Source organism: Acomys russatus, chromosome 25 (genome assembly GCF_903995435.1).
Source record: "Acomys russatus chromosome 25, mAcoRus1.1, whole genome shotgun sequence".
Taxonomy (NCBI): Eukaryota; Metazoa; Chordata; class Mammalia; order Rodentia; family Muridae; genus Acomys; species Acomys russatus.
The window spans coordinates 15,025,884-15,043,996 of NC_067161.1; the positions used below are offsets into that span (position 1 = coordinate 15,025,884).

Below are 18,113 nucleotides of genomic sequence, written 5' to 3' on the forward strand. Positions count from 1 at the left end.
AACAGGCATGGGGAGGAGAGTGGAGAAAGCTGGACTTCTTGTGGGTGGTAAAAATGGCATGGCCACCAGGAAGACAGGAGGGCAACTCCACAAAAGAACAAAGCAAATCAAGGTAGAATGACCGTGTCGTCCAGAAATTCTATTTCCGGAATATACCCTAAAGAACCTCAAGCAAGGACCTTGAACAGATATCTGCATGTCAACATATAGCAGCGTTGGTCATAATAGCCCAAAGGTGGCAACAGCCAAAGTGACCACTGACACCCAAGTAGAGAACATGGGTAGAGAACACAGTGGAACGGTATTCAGGCACAAAACAGAGGGGAATTCTGAAGCAGGCAACACGGATGAGGATGAGTCTGTGGACACAGTGAAGTAAGCCAGACGCCCACCCAAGGAGAGAAGATGCAAGGCTGAACTTTCTTGAGCAACCCAGAGTGATCAGACTCATACAGACGGAAATCAGCAGGCAGGACGAGCGAGTATGGGAGATAGCAGCATAACTGTCGCTACAGGCAGGTGGTGATGGTGGTGGGGACAGCATAATCTCCCCAGGCCAGGCACCCCCAATCAGAGAGTTAGACACTCCAAGGGTGCTGGGAACCTAAGAAGTGGGGGGTGGGGTGGAGGACACGACTGGCTGATCCCGTCCAGATTCTATTCTGTGATTCTGCCTTGTTGGGAAGGCTTGCCTTGTGCAGAGGGTGGGAGAAGCCAGGAGGAGGAGGACACCACACTGCATATTTCCAGTGTGGCCAGAGTGGGCCTTGGGTGGCAGCTCTGCTGGAGAAGAAGGTGTCTGGGGAAACTACTGGGCCAGGGAGGACCCTGGTCCCAAACGGATGGCACTCTCCAAGTGGGTCAGTGAGGACAGCTTTATGAAGAGTCTGGTTAGCAAGAGATGGGGAGCATCAAGGGGGCTAAGAAGAGGGCCCTGCACCTGGGACTGCATTCACCCCCCTAGTGCAAAGTTGTGGCCTTTGGTAAAGACAATTCTGAAGGAATGGAGTTGGGGGACAGGAGGGTTACTCAGGCTTTCCCCTCCTGCTAGGGCCTCGCTGCAGTCAAGGAAACCCAAGCACAGGACTTTTGGCTACAGCAGCCCATTCAGAACAGCCTTCAAGGCCAGAGCCGTGAAAAGATGGGCAAGAGAGCCAAAAGGGCCATGGGATGGAAGGGGTTCCAGAGGGAATCAAAATAAAGCGCCCTGTAAGGCCTGCCTGCACTGAGGAGACCCCTCCCCTAAAAATTTCCTTGGCTGATATTGGACTATCATTGGGGAGGTGGCTGGAGGGGAGCTCCTACTTAGTGGCTGTGATCTACAGTCTGAACTTTCTATCCATGCTGTTATGCGTGTCTGGTCATTCGTTCGTTCGTTCATTCATTCATTCATTCATTCAGCATATTACTGAGTGCCCAGCTAATGCTAGGAGGCGCTAGATGAAAAGACATGAAGCCACTTGTAGCTTTGATTTGCTTAGTGTGGGGTAACCATGGGTTCAACCACCTGCTCCAGGATTCTGGAGACTGGCCTCAGTCAGGTCCTCTTAAAAGGCAATTGGTCATCTCCGCCGCCTCCCCCCGCCACGGCCCCCCCCCCCCGCAATCCCAAGTGTTTAAGACTGTAAACAGACGTCTGTGAAAGGGACAGAGTCCACCATGGGGTCAGGGGCTATCTACCCAGCACTCCTGCTCTCGCTCACCTTCGCCGCCCTTTGCAGGGCTGCGAGGACATTTTTGCAGTTTTTCTCTCCCTGTCACAGACCGTGAACCCAGGAGAACTAGTAACCGACGCTTCTCCCTTGAGCCCCCAGGGTTGGGGGCAAGCGATCGAGTTAATAGCGACTGGCTCGCCCGGGGTTCGCGGATACCGAGTGGGGTGGGCAACCACTCTGAACCCATTTCTGGGATGGAGAGCTCGAGCAGGCTACTTGGTTGAGTGGACTTAGAGTCACCAGGCCAGAACGCCCGGAGGTGGGGGGCTGGGGAAGGCGGAGCGCGCCGTCTCGCCGGGCGCGGGGGACAAAGGCCCGCGGGCGGACGTGGCCAGCCCGGTCGGGCGGGCCCTTTAAGCGGGGTGGGCGGGCGGTGCGGGGGCGGGCAGGGGCGGGGCGCGGAGGGCGGTGGCGGCGGCAGCTAGTGCTCGGCAGCACGGATCGCGTTGGCCTTGCCCGGCCCTCACGGCACTGGGCACGGAGAACGGCCATGCCGCCGAGGCGCAGCATCGTGGAGGTGAAGGTGCTGGACGTGCAGAAGCGGCGCGTGCCCAACAAGCATTATGTGAGTCGGCGCCCGCGCCACGCGGCGACCCCCAGCCCCGCGCAGAACTTGTGCCCCGCGCCCTCACCGCCGGCTCCTTACGCTCCCCGGGTCCTCGCGCCCTCCCTGCCGTCTGTCTCTCCAAGCTCCCTTGCTCCCCACGCCCTCCCCACCATCTCCCCGCTCGTCCCTGCTCCCCGCGCCCTCCCCGCCGTCTCTTTGCGAGCTCCTGCCCTGCCCACCCTTGGAAAAGTCTGGCACCAGCAGCTGCTGGAGACGAAGACAGGAACCAGGAGAGAGACCCACGGAGGCGGGGGCCTCAGGCCACCCTACTACCCAGAGGTACCCAGCCTCGTGGGACTAGCCAACCAAGCCCCTCCTCTTTCTGGGCATGGGTCAGTTGAGCGCCCCTTTCCCGTAACTTCCGTTTAACAATATGGGAAAGTTTCCCCAGGAGTAACCCCCCTCTGTGAAATGAGGTTTTTTGGGGGGGTGGGGGGGGGAGAACTGCCAACGTGTGAGAGAAATGGGTCCCTGGCGTCATTTTGCAGATGGGAAGGCTGAGGTCCAGAGGTTTGAGGGTGCTCGAACGTGGAAGGTGGGCCTGGGGCCCACGGTGACCCGCAGGTGGGAAGTGGCCTCCAGGGATACTTGGGGATCTTGTCTGGAATTGAGGTGGCCCTGGTTCCACCCCGGAGGTTCTGGATAGTAGGACAGATGGATCCAGAGGAGCCCTGGGGACTTCACTCCAGAGATGGAGGAAGGTGTCCCTGGCTGGAAGCAGCTGGCTGTGGCAACCTGGAGAAGTTAACCAGGAAGGAGGAAAAAAAAAAAAAAAAAAAAAAAAAAGCGAGAGGGAGGGGGAAAAAAAGTCCTAACAAAGAAGAGAGGAACAATGCCTAGAAAAGGGCGTTGGCTGGAGAGAGGCTGTCCAGGGCCTCCCTGAAAGCCCCTTTTGGATGGATTCGTTTAAGACAGCCCTTCTTACAAAGCAGACAGATACTCTTGCCTTCCCTGAGTCGCCCATAAAATTCTGGAAGGAGATGGCTGGGAGTCCACTGCGCTCCACAAGAAAGGGTGTTCTGTGTTCCCATGTATTGTTACTGGCTTAGCATTCAGTTACTCAGCCCTGGGCCAGCCAGCGGGGGCTGCTTCCTGGACCTGTGGTATCTTTAAATAGAGCTAAGTTTTCCTTGCTTCAGAGCTCAGCTAAATTGTCTTGGTTTCCCCCCCCCCCACTCCCGCCCCCTTCGCCGCCACCCCCCCCCATCCCTTAACTGTTTCAAATGCTGCCAAATCTTGGTTTCTTGTCGGAGCCTGTTGAGTTGCCTCTTGGGTGTGGGACAGTTTTCAGCAACGCACCAACTGGAGGAAGTCTGAAATTCTCCCTGCCACCTTCCACCAGGTCTGTGAGCCAAGCACACCAGAATAGACATAGCCACCAAGGACCGGGCATCATCATCCACTCTCTCTTGTGCTGTCACACACATTTAGTGGTGGTTTTCTCAAACCCATTTCACAGATGAGGAGACTGACAGTGAGAGGAGGAGCAAGCATGTAAGCCAAGGCCTGTTCTGTCAGACCACGCCCCTTCTCACAGCCCACACACCCCCAGAGGCCCTGGACAAAGTCCCCTCAAAGCCTGGGAGTCTGGTCAGGCCCATGTCTCCCTGCCAGGGTTTTTGCCACTCTGAGGGGTACCCCTGAGCTTCCAACCAGTTGTTAGGGGCCCACTGAGCCAGGTCTATGTGGCACCCTAGCTTGGGGCTTAGCACTTGGGCTCCCAGGTTGCTAACTAGTACTTCTTCAAGTCTCTGTGTCCTCATATGTAAGACAGGGTGATGATGCTCCCTCCCGGGGGGGGGGGTGGAGCAGTGGTGTGACTGACGTGGGGGTTTCCTAACCGTAGCCCCGTGGTGCCTATGTCTCTGATTGGAAACGTGCTGGAGTCATGTGGGAGCTTGTTCTGAGAACTTGTTCCTCTGTATGTGGGCTTAGTCACTGCGGTGACAAGGGGCCTTCCCCCTGCCGTCCAGCCTTGAGTCCCCAGATGAGGAGGATGGGGATGAATGCAACCTGAGCCATCCAGGGGAGCAGATACGTTGGTGCTGTGGTAGCAGGGAGGGACCCAAAGCCAGCAGCAGCAGACCAGTCCCCAAGCACTGAAAGGAGTGGGTCTCGAGACAGGTGTTGGCAGCCTGGCTGAAGGAACCTTGCTTCTGCCGTCCACACAGCAGCTTCCCTCTCTCGGTTGTAACAACCAAAACTATGGCCTGCCGGGCATTAAGGAGTGTTGCATGTCCCCTTGGGGACCATCTTAGTCTGTTTTTCATTGGATAGCCAAGTACCTGAGGCTGGGTACTTTGTAAAATAAAGAGGTTGAAGTAGCTGACTGAGAAGCTGGAGGTCCAGGATTGGTCTGTCCCATCAGTTTGGCCTCTGTTAAGGACCTTCTTGGCCACACCACAGAGTGGTAGGTGACATCGTGGTGCGAGCATGTTTAGAGGGAGAGATTGTATGATGGGACTAGAAGCCAGAAAGGTGGGGGAGGGGTCCATTTGTTCTTCTGGAACAACGAGCCCTTGGGAATTGTGGTCCCTGGAGAGCTACCTTAATCTCTTTTAAGGCTGTATAGCCAATGACCTAACCACCTCTCCCTAGGCTCCGCCTCTTAGGCCTCAGCATCTCACTGGGGAACCAAGCTTCCAACCCTAAACCCTTGCGTGTGCACAGATCATATGCAGACCTTAACAGGAGGACAGTGCCACTCCTGTTGGGGCACCACAGTGCAATGTGTACATCAATTTGGAGTGTCCTGGCTGCTGTGTCCTCCTGATTCCGTGCCTGGAAGGCACCGGGTCACAGGTTCTGAGGCTACAGTTAGACAACAGTGCCTGGGGCTCAGGGCCGGGTCCCCTGCTCGGCCTCCATGTCTGATTAGCAGGTTCTTCACAAAGACCACCTTCTCCCGTGGACAAGGATGGTGTTGTCACCCAGCAGCCCCTGATGTGCCTGTCCCACTCAGAGTCTGGCCTTCAGGAAGAATGTGAAGGGAGCTTCTCAGAGTGACCCTCCCTAACTGGAGTGTCTTCTAGCAACCTGTAAGCTCTGGAGGTCTCGTTGGGATCCCCTCCCCTGTATAGGATATAGGAGAATCCCTTGCGCAGGGCCTGATGAGAGAGACAGCTGTCAGGGTCAAGGGCGCAGGAGGGCCTCCAACCACAGCAGTACTAACTACCCTGGATGGAGCCCTGGGTGTGGGTGTCATTGTCATAATAACTCTTTAAAGGTGGTAAGGCTCCCGTCACGTGACACCAGTGATGCAGAGGCACAGAAAGAACAAAGCCCACCCCGTCCAGAGACTTCATTCGGCCTCTGCCAAGCTCTGCCCTGTGTGCATTTCAGATCCTTTCTGTCTTTATGTTAGAAATAAGTCACAGGTGCAGAGTCCCCTGTGCACCCTCCTAATCATATCTGTCCCCAACCCACACCCTGCATTTGTTTTTCTTTTTGTTTTGTTTTATCATTCCCACACCCTTGTTTTGTTTTTAGAGACAGGATCTCACTTTGTAGCCCAGGCTGGCCTTAAACTCACAGAGATCTGCCGGCCTTTGCCTTCTGAGTCCTGGCATTAAAGACCACCATGCCTGGACCCCACTCACTTTTAACATACAGATTCACAGGCTGGGAAGATGGCTTGGCGGTTAGGAGCACTTGAGGCTCTTGCAGAGGACCTGGATTTGATTCCTAGTGCCCAAAGGGCACTTCACAACCTTTTATAACGCCAGTTCCAGGGGCTTTGATACCCTCTTCTGACCACCACAGGCACCAGGAGCACATGTGGTGCACATACATTCAGAATGAAACGTCTACACATGTAAAAAAAAAAAAAAAAGGTTCGTAGGGTTTTTTTATTCAGCTGCCTTCTTCTTTAAGTATCACTGACATACCACCACAATGACCTATTGTAACCATAGAGGGCACTGGTACTTGTAGTAACTCTGTCGGGCTAAATAGCCATTACCCCAGTCCAGTTTTGTAGTATTTCTGTCACCCCATTTGCCATCAGTATCCCTCTCCTTTTACCTGTTAACCCCTTCTCTGTCTTGTCCTCAGTGTTTTGAAACCATAAAAGTCTTGCCCCGTTGAGATCTGTTAATACCAAAGCCCCAACTCATTTTTAACTGCTGCATAGTACTCCATTTGTAGCTGTTTCCCTCCATGCTAATGGTCCTCTCCTCCTGGGGGGACTCGGGGCTGTTCTTCCCACGGTTAGCCTGATTGGGACTGTTCTGTGTACAGTCCCAGAACAGGAACTATGATGGGTCTTGTGGTGCATGTTCAGCTCTGCGTGTCACCCCAGGAGTCGTGTCCCTGGGTTCCTTCTGCTCTGGGCCTCATTCAGTCTCTCTGTTATCGGACGTTCTAGTTGCTGTCAGGCCGCTTGCTGCACGCTAGTGTCCCGTGACGGTACTCGTTAGCCCTTCCCTGCTTGCTAATGGGTCGAGTGGCCTTTCGTACCTTCATTGGCCAGCTGAGAGTCCTCCTCTGATTCGCCTGTTTATCCTCTGCTGCCGGCTCGCTGTGTTTTGCCTTTCATCTTCTCTTGATGTGAAAGCTTCCTACATCTGGAATACTAATCCTTGAGTGGTTAGATCGGTGTGTTCTCAGTTTCCCCCTGAGGAGACCATAGGCTCGGAGAATCCCAAGTATGTGAGTGAGGTCACGCAGCAGGGAGAGAGACTACATGAGAACTGAGCTAGACGTGTTTGTCCGGGCAATACAGGCAGCCTTGTCATCCCACCACAAAGCTGCATGGCCTCAGGTGGCTCACTGATGCCACCTTTTCTGAGATGCTAAGTGTCATTCTAGGCCCTTCTCTGCTCTCTCTCTCTCTGTTCATTTAGTTGGCTGGCATTCAAGTCATCAGCAAGAAGCTCTGAGTGGAGTGTCCTCAGGGTGAGAGATTGGCAGGGCTTCCCTCCTTCACTGATCAGGTACTGGGAGAGACGGTGTCCTCTGAGTCAGAAAGTGTGCATGGTGCCCAAAGCCTGTGAAGCTAAAACTGTCCACTGTGTTGTGTGGTGGCTTCTAGATACCAAGCTATGTGGACTGGAGACCTGCTTCCTGTGTACATCCACAGCCACTTCCCTCCTCTGCGTCCCTGGCACCCCTTTTATGGAAACCCCTCAGAGCAGGGCAGCCAGTATGAAAGTTAAAGACAAGCCCGCTTGGATGCAAGTTCTGCGCGTGGCGGTGGGCCACCCCGCCCCATGTAGGCTTCTGACTTTGTGAGCAAGATGGCTCCTCCTGAAAAGATCCTGTGAGAATCTCAGGGTGCTAGAATACTGCTGGAGAAAGCTGCCAGCGACTAGCACATTTCTTGCTGACTTACAACTTTCCTTTGTGGAGGCCAAGCCTGACTTTGAATCTCTTCACTGCTGAGCCAGGAGGCTTGGCAGTGGCACTTCCCATGGTGGCTGAATGGCATCGGGTTAAGTCCTGACCCTCAGGGCCCGACGACAGTCACTAGCGGTAGCCATGAAGAACCACAGCACGGCCTGGCCGAGCCTTCCCTCCTCTACCCTGTCCTGTGGCACCTGCCCAGGCTGAGTGACTACGCTGCAGCATGAGAGGCCAGCCCAGTCTCCTCTACAGATGGCTCTGTACCGTGTCTGTCACACAGCAGGAGTGTGCCCTTACAGTACTTTTAAAAGGAGACTTGTTTTTTTACAGGCAGGGCTACACAGAGAAACCCAGTCTGGGGGTGAGGGGGGCTGGTGTTTGTTGCTTTCTCGAGGCTGAAAAAATGTGGTGGGGAGGGGTGCAGGTCAGGTGACAAGCAAGAGGGCTTCAGGGTGCTCTTCTGGGGAACCTTAACAGCTGTGTTCAGTTCAGTCCCCTCACCCTGCAGGTGCAGGCACCCAGCCCTCCCCTCACAGGCAGGCCTGCTCAAAGAGAGGCATCTCAGCTACTCCTTACAGTCTGGGTGGGTCCTGCAGGTGGGAAGGGGGCTGCGTTAGCACAGCTCCAAACAATTTCAACACCAGATGGGTGCAGACTTTGAATCTGTGCCCTTCCGTGCCCCTAGTGAGTGGAGAACCTCCACCAGACAGGTGGGTCCAGATTCCTGCTCTGCCACTTACAGACTGTGACCACAGTCACATCAGTCACCCTCTGTGTGCCCAGTGCTCCGTCTATAAAATGTGGCTGTTAGTAGCTCCAGTTTGAGGAGGCTAGTGTGAGGATTATGGAGGACCCAGGCCCTCGGTCAAGCCTAACAACAGAAAATCTTACTAGAAACATTCACGTATGCTGCCATTTACCATAGTTGTAGGTTGGCAGCTGCTTAAATGCCCATCAGTAGAAAACAGAATCCAGGTGACCTACACATGCAGAATTCCAGGTGGGTGGTACAGATGTGCCCGGCTTCTGCCAGGGCATCACAGTCAAGCTGGCTATGGGCGCATGCTCAGGCCCCTTCTCAGCAGATTGCCAGTGAAGGGTAGAAATGGCCATTCACAGAGACCCAGAAATAGAGCTGGTAAAATATGTTGCACTTTTTTTTTTTTTTTTTTTTTTTTTTTTTTGCTTGTCTGTGCTTTTTTTCTGTTTTCCAAATATTCTGCAATGTACACATAGCCCTGTTTCTAGTGAAAATAAAAACCAATGACTGCTCGATTTAAAAAAAAAAAAGAGGCTGTGCTAAGCTGTGGTGGCTCCAGCAGGTCGCATATCCTGCTGTCAGCCTGTGAAGTCCCTCTGGATTCCTCGCCATCCCCGAGAGCAAGGCCTCCTCGGATGGGCCTCTGCTGACCACAGATGCTCTTTTCCGTTCCTGCCACACAAGAAGGGCTCGTCTGTGGCTTTCCCAGCCATGAGCTGAGAAAGCAAAAGCTGTGAGTGTGAATTCCCACAGGACGGTCAGCGCCGAGCTTTCCTGGGTACAGTGTGCCTTGCCCAGGCCTTTCATGGTGCCTGCAGCTAAGGAGAGACACGAACCCATGCAGCCCAGAGACCTGCAGACCCTCTGGTGTGCTCCCTGAGGTCACAGGGTTCTGGAAAAGTCCTTCAGCTAGAGGTGTACCCTGACCCCTGCTCCTGGGGCGTTTTATACATCCGAGGGCTCCTCGCCCCCCCCCACACCCCCCCATCCCCCACACCCCCGGTGCCTACTCTGAGGAGGCGGCACAGTTACTGTACTTCCAGAAAGGACTGACTGGGGACTCGCCATTGAGCCCCACATCCCATTCGTTCATGATGCTTGGACTCTGCTTGCAAAGTGCCCATCTGCGTTAGTTGCGGTTATTATTGCTGCGGAAAAACACCATGACCAAAGCAACCTAGGGAAGAAATGATTTATTTGGCTTACATATCCTGAGTCACAGTCCACTGAGGGAAGCCAAGGCAGGAACCCAAACAGGGCAGGAACCTGGAGGCAGAGGCTGATGCAGAGGCCATGGAGGGGTGCTCCTTACTGGCTTGCTCGGCGGCCTGCTTTCTTATAGAGCCCAGGGCCACCAGCCAGGGGTGGCCCCACCCACAATGGGCGGGGCCCTCCCCCTTCAATCACAAATTAAGAAAATGCCAGGGGTCTTAGGGAGGCGGTTTCTCAATTGAGGGTCCCTCCCCTCAGATGTCTTCAGCTTGTGTCAAGCTCAGTTAACATAAAACTAATCAGAACAGCATCCTTTTTCCTTGGAGGAAAACCGAGGGATGGTCTTCCTTCTCATGACTTAGTTGCCTCCTTCCCTTTGTGTCGCCACAGTTGCAGGAAGAGGAGATGACAGTCCCTGAGTAGCCTGTGTGCCAGTGGGTGTTGGCATGAGGCAGCTGAGGGGAAATGTGGCTTGTTCGGGTGGTTGCAGGTGACATCTGGAACTGTGCTCTGGTCTGCTGCTCTCCTTTGCTCACCGCTGCCCATAAGATGTCGGTGGCTTTGCCAGAATTCAAAAGCTTTTGTACCTAATGCCTGGGAACACAAGATGCTGGGGGTGTCTGTCCTTGGAGCAGTGTCCCCAAGCCCAGGCCTCATGGTCCCTTTCCTGGAGCCAAGAGTGGTAAAGTTGACCAGACCTTGCACTAAGCTGGCATACCTACTCTGCTGGTTGAACGTGGGGACAGGTGGCTCAACAGCTCAGCAGTGGTACTGTGTGTGGATGGGTGGGTGGTGTCGCTGTCCCCACCCCAGGACTCTGTCCCTCCAGGATCCCGCAGACTGAGTTTCACTAGAAGCTGTGGCCCCTCTGCACCAGACTTAGGCTTCGGGGCTCCTCCCTCTTGTTTGCTGGCCCAAGCCTTCTTTGCGTGCTACAGGGAGAAGGGGCTGGAGGGAGACCAGCATCTGCAGCCCTGTCTTGGCCCATCCTGACCGAGCAAATGAAAGCACAGTACACCCAGTACAATGTGAATTCCAGATAAATGCACAGTATCTGGGCTGAACTGATACTCAACAGTGATTCATCACTTAGCTGAAATTACATTTTACTGCGCACTGTGCTTCATACGGTGTTGCCAGAAATACCTCTCTGAAAACACACCATTCCAGAACCTTCCTACTGGGAAGTCCAGTGGGTCTTGAGAATTCGTGGACAAGACACACAGGGGCCAGGTGCTCCAAAACTCAGGGACAATATCCAGGAAAGAGGGCAGGCCTTGGGCTGCTTCTGGAACCTGGCCCTAGATTCCAAAAAGGCAGGCACTGAGGAGGTAACCTCAGGCTGATCACCGAGCATGGCACAGGTGATGCCCGGTGGGCAAAGGTAAGAAAGGTTAGGCAGAGAAGAGGGGCAGAGACTGGGCAAGCAGAAGAGATGGGAGGAGTGGAGATGGAAGCCATGGATAGGAGGAAACTAAGAGACCTGGGCATCTGGGATCATACATATGGGCCGGGGCCAGGGCTTTGCACAGATTGTGTGCACAATGAAAGCCACTGAGTAGAGAGAGAAGCTGATCCTCAGAGAGAAGCTGATCCTCAGAGAGAAGCTGGTCCTTGGAAAGAAGCTGATCCTTGGAGGGAAGGTGGTCTTTGGATCTCTTGCTTGCATCCTAGGAACAGGAAGAGGGCAGAGCCCGTGTGGACAGTGGAACCAAGGCTGGCTCTGGGATTCTGACCACTGGGATTCTGACATTTGAGCAGTGTGCTAATAACCGTGTCTGTCTTACTTTCAGAATTTAACAATATTTTTATCGCCAATTATTATAATATCAGACCCTAGCTGTCATTGACCAGAGTGGTTTTCATATGACCTGAGTGATCCCGTGCCTGATGCCACTGAATCTGTCCAGCAGTGTTCAGGAATAGAAAGTTGACCTCTAGATTCTTGGGTTGCTAGCATGGGGGAGGGGGCGCTAAACAACCTGAACCAGAGAGAAATCTATAAAATCAGGTGAACCGCTTTGCTTCTTTCCCATCTCTGATGAAATAGAAAGAGACACTAGTACCACCAGAAGCATCCAACTGGCCAGATCACCTGACCATCTGCCAGGTGGAGGTGCGATAATCCTGAGTGACAACCTGACTCTTATTTCAAGTGGTAAGCAGCAAAAGCCAAAGGGCACCGGGGTTGAAAAGAGGAGACATGGACTGGGAAGGCGACACCATACATGTGTGACACATGGGTACTGTCCTAGTTGCTTCACATAAGTGGAAAGTGAGGCCGTTAGAAAGGTGAGGCTGTTTGCCCAGGATCACCCTTGGCTGAAACTATGGGTACCAACAGCTTTCCACCCCTCACTGGAGGGGGGACTGCCTTAAAGCACACAAAGTTGGTGTGCTCAGTTCTGCCTAGTTAGGCAGAGTTTCATGGACCTCCGCCCACGGTGCTGGCCCACAAGCCAGAACCCACGAGGTGGCGTCACTGTTTCCTCCCCTCACGCCAAGGTGTGAATCAACAGCTGTGGCTTTGGGCCACCCTTGGCTTCCAGTCAGCTACACAGATGTGGCTTAATGTCTGCCCCTGGGCCAGTGGTGGCTGAGGGCCAGAGAGAGGCAGTGATGAGCTGTCCTAAAAGAGGTCACCTCTGCGGAAGTGTATCTGTGATGCGGTGGGAGGGTGGAGGGGACAGAGTTGGAGTCAGAGGCCTGGCCCCCCCAGTCACTGTGAGGGAGGCTATGCGTCTAGCTCAGGGTCCTCAGCATGGGCCTTGGGCTTCAAGGGCCAGGTCTCAGTGTTCACAGCTCTCTGAGATTGCCTTCCAGCCTGTCATGATTTGGCTGTATTTCCAGATTAATTCACTAATTTTTCCATCATATTTTTAATATTTCCCTGGACCTCGTCATTGCTTAAAGCCATGCTGTCACATGACCTATGGATAGGGTTTTTAGAACTTTTAATAAACATATGTCTATTCACAGTTTTAAAATGTATTTTTAAACTTTATTTATTTATTGTATATGAGTGCTTTTTCTGCAGGAGAGGGCATCAGATCACATTATAGATGGTTGTGAGCCACCATGGGGTTGCTGGGAATTGAACTCAGGACCTCTGGAAGAGCAGGCGGCGCTCTTAACCACTGAGCCATCTCTCCAACCCCCTCTACTCAGTTTTGCTTTTTATTTTTACTAGATAGCACTTGACTCGGTTTCATTTGGAATCCTATGCATTTTATTGATTTTTTTTTTTTTAATTTAAAGATGGAGTTGTAAATTCCATGGCTTGGCCAAATAAACTCCCCAATCCTCAGAGACTAGGAATCAGGTGTCCGGGACTTGACCTGGCTCTGTGACCCGGAGCTGGTGACTTACCCTCTCTGTGCTTGTTCTCTCTTCTGGGAAGTGAGGGGAGGATGCTGTCTGAGGTGGCTTAGTCATGGAAAGGGTTTAGTTCACTTCCTGCCCTATAGAAGGGCTGAATAAGTGCTTCCCTATTTTCTTTCTAAGGATCAACAGTTTGCTGAGCACACTGTGTGAGGGCCGCGGCCTGTGTGGTGACCAGAGTGCCGGCTGCAGCCGGTTCCCTTTTGTGCCTTCACCAGCACATCCCAGCTTTCTGACCAGTGACGTGCTTCTTTTTTCTTTGTTCCTTTTTAGACAGGTTCTCACTATGCAGCCTGGCTGTCTGCTTCCCAAGTGCTGGGATTAAAGGCTTGGGGTTTTTTTAAGCCAGCAGCCCCAAGTACACCGCCGGTCTCGAATGGCCACACATGAGTCCATGTTCTGGATGGACCGAGGGTCCAGTTCACGGACGTTCAGATCGTTCAGCTTCTGCAAGGACTGGCAAGTTTAGCTCGTCAGCATTAAAACTGTTCAAACTAGCTAAGTAACTACCACAACATACACAGTGTTGCTCTGAACTTGAGCTCTTAAAAAGTAGTTTGTTCAATGCATCTTTAGTGAAATGTTCAACCCAATGCAAATTAAAAACATAAACCGTCCAGTTGGCCTCTGTGCCTACAATTCTGTCCACAATCTGGAACCAACTGTGGTGTGACAGTATTGGGGGCGGAGGGGAGAAAGAAAGAAAATATTGGAGAGGGAGGGCACGTTGCCGGGGTGTAATAATGTATGGGTGATGGTCACATCTGCATTGAACGTGAACAGCAACTGTTTCCATAGTGTGCGTGTTGTGTTTGGTGCTCTGAAGTGGATGGAGGATCTGGAGGGGGCCCAGAGCCACGCCTTGAGGATGATGAGGGATGGCCGCATACCCTGTGTGTGAGCTTCATTAGCAAAGCCTTTCTGTGCAGGGACAGGGTCTGGGGAGCGCGCCAAGAGTGTTGTCTCAGTGGGTGGGAATGTGGATGGGTTTAAGGCCTCAACTCTGCAGTTCCTAGGCCTGCTTATTGCCTTCTGGACGGAGCGAGTTCCTCACCCTCCCCACGTACCCCTCGTTGCAAAATAGAAACGGCAGCCTGTGCACCTCCCTGCGGAGCCTCTGGCATACAGTCAGCACTCACATGATATTGCCTGTTTTTATGTACTATCCAGTTTTCCCCAAAGAGGAGAGAACAGTGTGGGAAGGCATAGGAGTCCACACAGAGCCCTAACTGGGAGGAGAGCATCTGTGTCCACCAGGTTAGAAGTGCGCAAGGCTGGACATGGGTGACCAGTTGTACTCACAGACCCTGACCCCTGAGAGCTACAACTACGTGATACAGGAAAAGGGGCTTCCTGGTATGCCTGAGGAGGACGCCCGTGTGTGCACCACTTCATCCAGCACAGGATCTGACCAACACTAAAGTCTTGCTCATTAAATAAAAACCCATGGTATTTGCTGTTTTTTCTTTAAAGGGAGGCATGCAGGAACCCTACAGAAGAGAGAGGAATTAGCTTAAGTGCTGTATGTATTAGTCAGTTTTCTATTTCTGTGACAAAATGCCAGAGGCTGAATAACTTAAAAAGAGGAAAGTTTCTTTAGCTCAGAGGTGTGGAAACAGAAAAAGTACAGATAATGTGGTAGCAGTGCCGAGGGCCTCTACTGTCCCAGTAGATGTCAGAAGCTGTCATGGGTGCAGGACAGGACACCAGAGAACAAGAATTGCTCTTTCTAACTATTTGTTCTTAAGAATTAATGGACTCCTGGCAGAACAACTTAACCTCTTCGAGACCTTATCACTTGGAACTAGGCTCCACCTCTTCGAGGTCCCATGGTGGCAAGTTGGGGACCTTTGGGGTACAAATCACGGGTCTGTTTTAGGAAGGCCTTTGTCTGGACAACCACTGGTGGATAGCAGTCTGGGCCTGGGCAATGCCATATGGTGGCCGGGGTGGCCAGCTCGGCCATGAGCGGCAGGCTTCTTTCTCTGGCTGGCTATCACCCCAGCCTACATCTCCCCGGTGACATCCTTGTCAGGTCCCATTGCTCTTCTTGTTTTGGGAGGTGCCAGGCAGGATGGGGGCCTCTGGGCTCAGTTCTGTGAATCTCTAGGTCACTCTCATAGCTGGAATGGAGTGGGGCAATCACCAGCTTCACCGAATACCGTGTGTGTGCTGGCACTGGGCGTGCGGTCAGCTAGACGTCACCTTGTGTTTCAGAGGTGGAACCAAGGCTGGGATAGGACTTACCCAGGGTACACAGCTGGGCAGCCAGAGGGCAGGGCTAGGAGTCACATGGTACGTACGGGGACCTGGCAAGTGTAGAATTTTGATGTCTTAAGCACTGCCATGTTTGCTGAGCAGCCATTTTTGAGACAGTCTTTCTATATAGTTCAGGTTGGCCTGAAGCTCACTACACGACCTCAGCTGGCCTTGAATTCGTTATCCTCACGCTTCAGCCTCACAGATGCTGCAGACAGACACCTGCCAGCATACCCTGCCCTGAGCGGTCACTTCTGAAAACGACCAGGGACAGTAAGCATGGGCAGGCCATGCCGGCTCATGACGTTAATCCTGCAGGCCATGCCTGTTTGCCAGCGCTGCGCTCAGCTTTCCATGGTGACGTCATTCACCTTTCCCGGTCACTCCACACTATCTGGCCAGGTGCTAGAGGCAGGATTTTGTTTTGTCCTGTTTTTGGTATTCTTTTAGTTGACACATAATGTTCACACATGTTCATGGGGTACATGCTGAACTCTGAACGTGCATGTGTGTGGTGACTGGATCAGGGTACTACCGTGTCCATCGCCTCAGACAGCCAGCATTGCTGGGTGAGAATGGTCCAAATCCTTCCTTGTAGCTTCTTCAAAGTACATAATCACCTGACACCCACCATGCTTGCCCTGTGGCACCCTCCCTCCTATCCAGTCTTACCCTATCTCCAGTTACCATCCTTTCTCCACCCATCCCAGCCTCTGAGAGGAGGGAATCTTAATTGAGAAAATGCCTTCTTAAGATCAGCCTGTAGATAAGCCTGTAAGGCATTTTCTTAACTAGTGATTGATGGAGAAGCCAGCCCATTGTGGGTAGTGCTATCCCAGGGCTGATGGTCCTGGTTTCTACAATAAAGCAGGCTAAGCAACCCATGAGGAGCAAGCCAGTACGTAGCACCCCTTCATGGCCTCTGCATCAGTTCCTGCCTGCCCTGTTTGAATCCCTGTCCTGACTTCCCTCAGCGATGGGCCCGGAAGTGTAAGCTGAAACAAACCCTTTGCTCCTCAAGTTGCTTTGGTCATGGTGTTTCTTCAGAGCAATGGCGACCCTGATTGAGATGCCGTGCAAGTGAAATCATGGCGGAACTGTCAGTGTCTGACTTAGTTCACACAGCCTAGTGTTATCCAGCTCCGTCAAGGCTGTCGTGGCTTTTTTTGTAGCCGTGTGCCATTGCGCACGGGCCACGTTTTCTCACGCGGTCATTCATCTGCTGTCTGGCTGTTGTGAACAGCGCTGCAGTGATCCTGAGGGGCCAGCTGTTTCCTGGCATACCGCTCCCACCTCCTCTGGAGGAGCAGGCGTCCGGGTCATCTGGTGGTTCTGTTTCTGGAGTGGAGAAACCTCCATGCTATCTTCCACGACTGTGTACTGGTTTACACCCCCCATGAGCCATGCGAGAACCTTCTCCATCTGCAGCTTGCCCAGCATTTGTCACCTCTTGTCTTTTTGGTAATCGCCTGCCTGGCTGGGGCGAGATGGTCCCTCACTGTGAGATGACTTGGCGGCGTTTCGGTTTTTGAAGGAATCCAGACCATTGACTCTGGTGACCCCCTCCCCCAATCAGTCCCTGTGTGACGTTGGACAAGTGGCATTGAAGCCTCCTGTAGAACATCGCTTTTTGTCTGCTACAGAACGGGGTAGGTTGTACCTACCACCCCGCAGGGTTGGTTTCCTAGGAAGAGGGGTCCTTAGTGTGGCCACCATATAGAAGACCCTATTGCCCCCTCAAAACCCAGAGCAGTTGTTTCTGACCTAGAAAGTGTCCCCAGGTGCCACTAGCAAAACTAGCCCTCGTGTGTTCTGCACAGTGTCCAGACGGCCTATGACCCATGAAGGAACTCTACTGAGATCTTCTTCATTAAGCAGCTGTTGGATGCTGGGTACTGCGCTAGGCCCTTTAGGTGTCTGCAGCACACAACCTGAGTAGCAGTCCCGGGTCTGTCACATATGGCTGTGTGACTGTGGGTAAACCGTTGACCCTCCCCGAGTCCAAAGCCAGTGGCCTATCGTAAAGGAAGTAGTTGTGTGGTACACTTAGTGGGTGCTGTCATCAGATCCGTTGCCCTGGGCAGCCCTGTCAACACAGGGCCGCCCCAACTGTCTTCAACCCCTCTCACACTGCCCAGGCACCTCTAAGGGCCTGGCAGTCTTCAAGATTTCAGTAAGCCCTGAGTGCCTGCCCTGGAGTAGTTCCTAGAAAGCCAGCCTGCAGGTTGGTGTCTTGAGCCTGGCCTTTGGCGCCAGCACTGCTGTTTGCCATTGGAAAGTTCCCGTGCCGCTCGGGCCAGATGTGCGCAATCATGTGTGAGTTGGCGGCCCAGCTGGAGCCACGGGCCCAGGCCAGCGGTGTTTCCAGCCTTCAGCAGAGTGCTTTGCCTCACCAGGCCAGTGACAGCTGCAGCCCTTGGCCCTGAATGGCCCCCTAACGTAAAAGGATGTGCGCCCAAGCTAGAATAGCTCCAGCTGTGGGCTGGCTTTCCTACTCTGGGGTACCCTAACTTCTCCTGCTAACATGGCTTTCACCACATAGAGGTCCAAGTGTGCCCAAGGGAAGGGACAGCTCTAGCTTTGGGTTATTGCCAGGTCTGGGCACTGGCTTTTTTGGATCTAATGTTCCTTTTCTTTTTGAAACAAGATGTGTGTGTGTGTGTGTGTGTGTGTGTGTGTGTGTGTATGTGTGTGTACACATACATAATACATATATACATACATACATACATACATACATACATACATACATACATAGCTTTGGCTAGCCTGAAACTTGCTACATAGACCAGGCTGGCCTGGAACTCACAGCAATCCACCTGCCTCTACTTCCTAA

General features: G+C 53.0%; 1 protein-coding gene and 1 pseudogene across 1 annotated transcript in view; one reads left to right on the forward strand and one right to left on the reverse strand.

Annotated features, from left to right (window-relative positions):
• Positions 1 to 1,735, reverse strand: part of LOC127208642 (RNA transcription, translation and transport factor protein-like) — a 34,414-nt pseudogene extending 32,679 nt beyond the window's left edge.
• Positions 1,736 to 2,124: 389 nt separating this feature from the next.
• The window catches only part of Sh3pxd2b (SH3 and PX domains 2B), a 77,744-nt gene continuing 61,755 nt past the window's right edge, over positions 2,125 to 18,113 (forward strand). Inside the window, exon 1 of the mRNA XM_051167380.1 lies at positions 2,125 to 2,280. Within this exon, the coding sequence (XP_051023337.1) occupies positions 2,206 to 2,280 (75 nt within the window). The 5' untranslated portion in view covers positions 2,125 to 2,205. The remainder of the gene's footprint in view (positions 2,281 to 18,113) is intronic.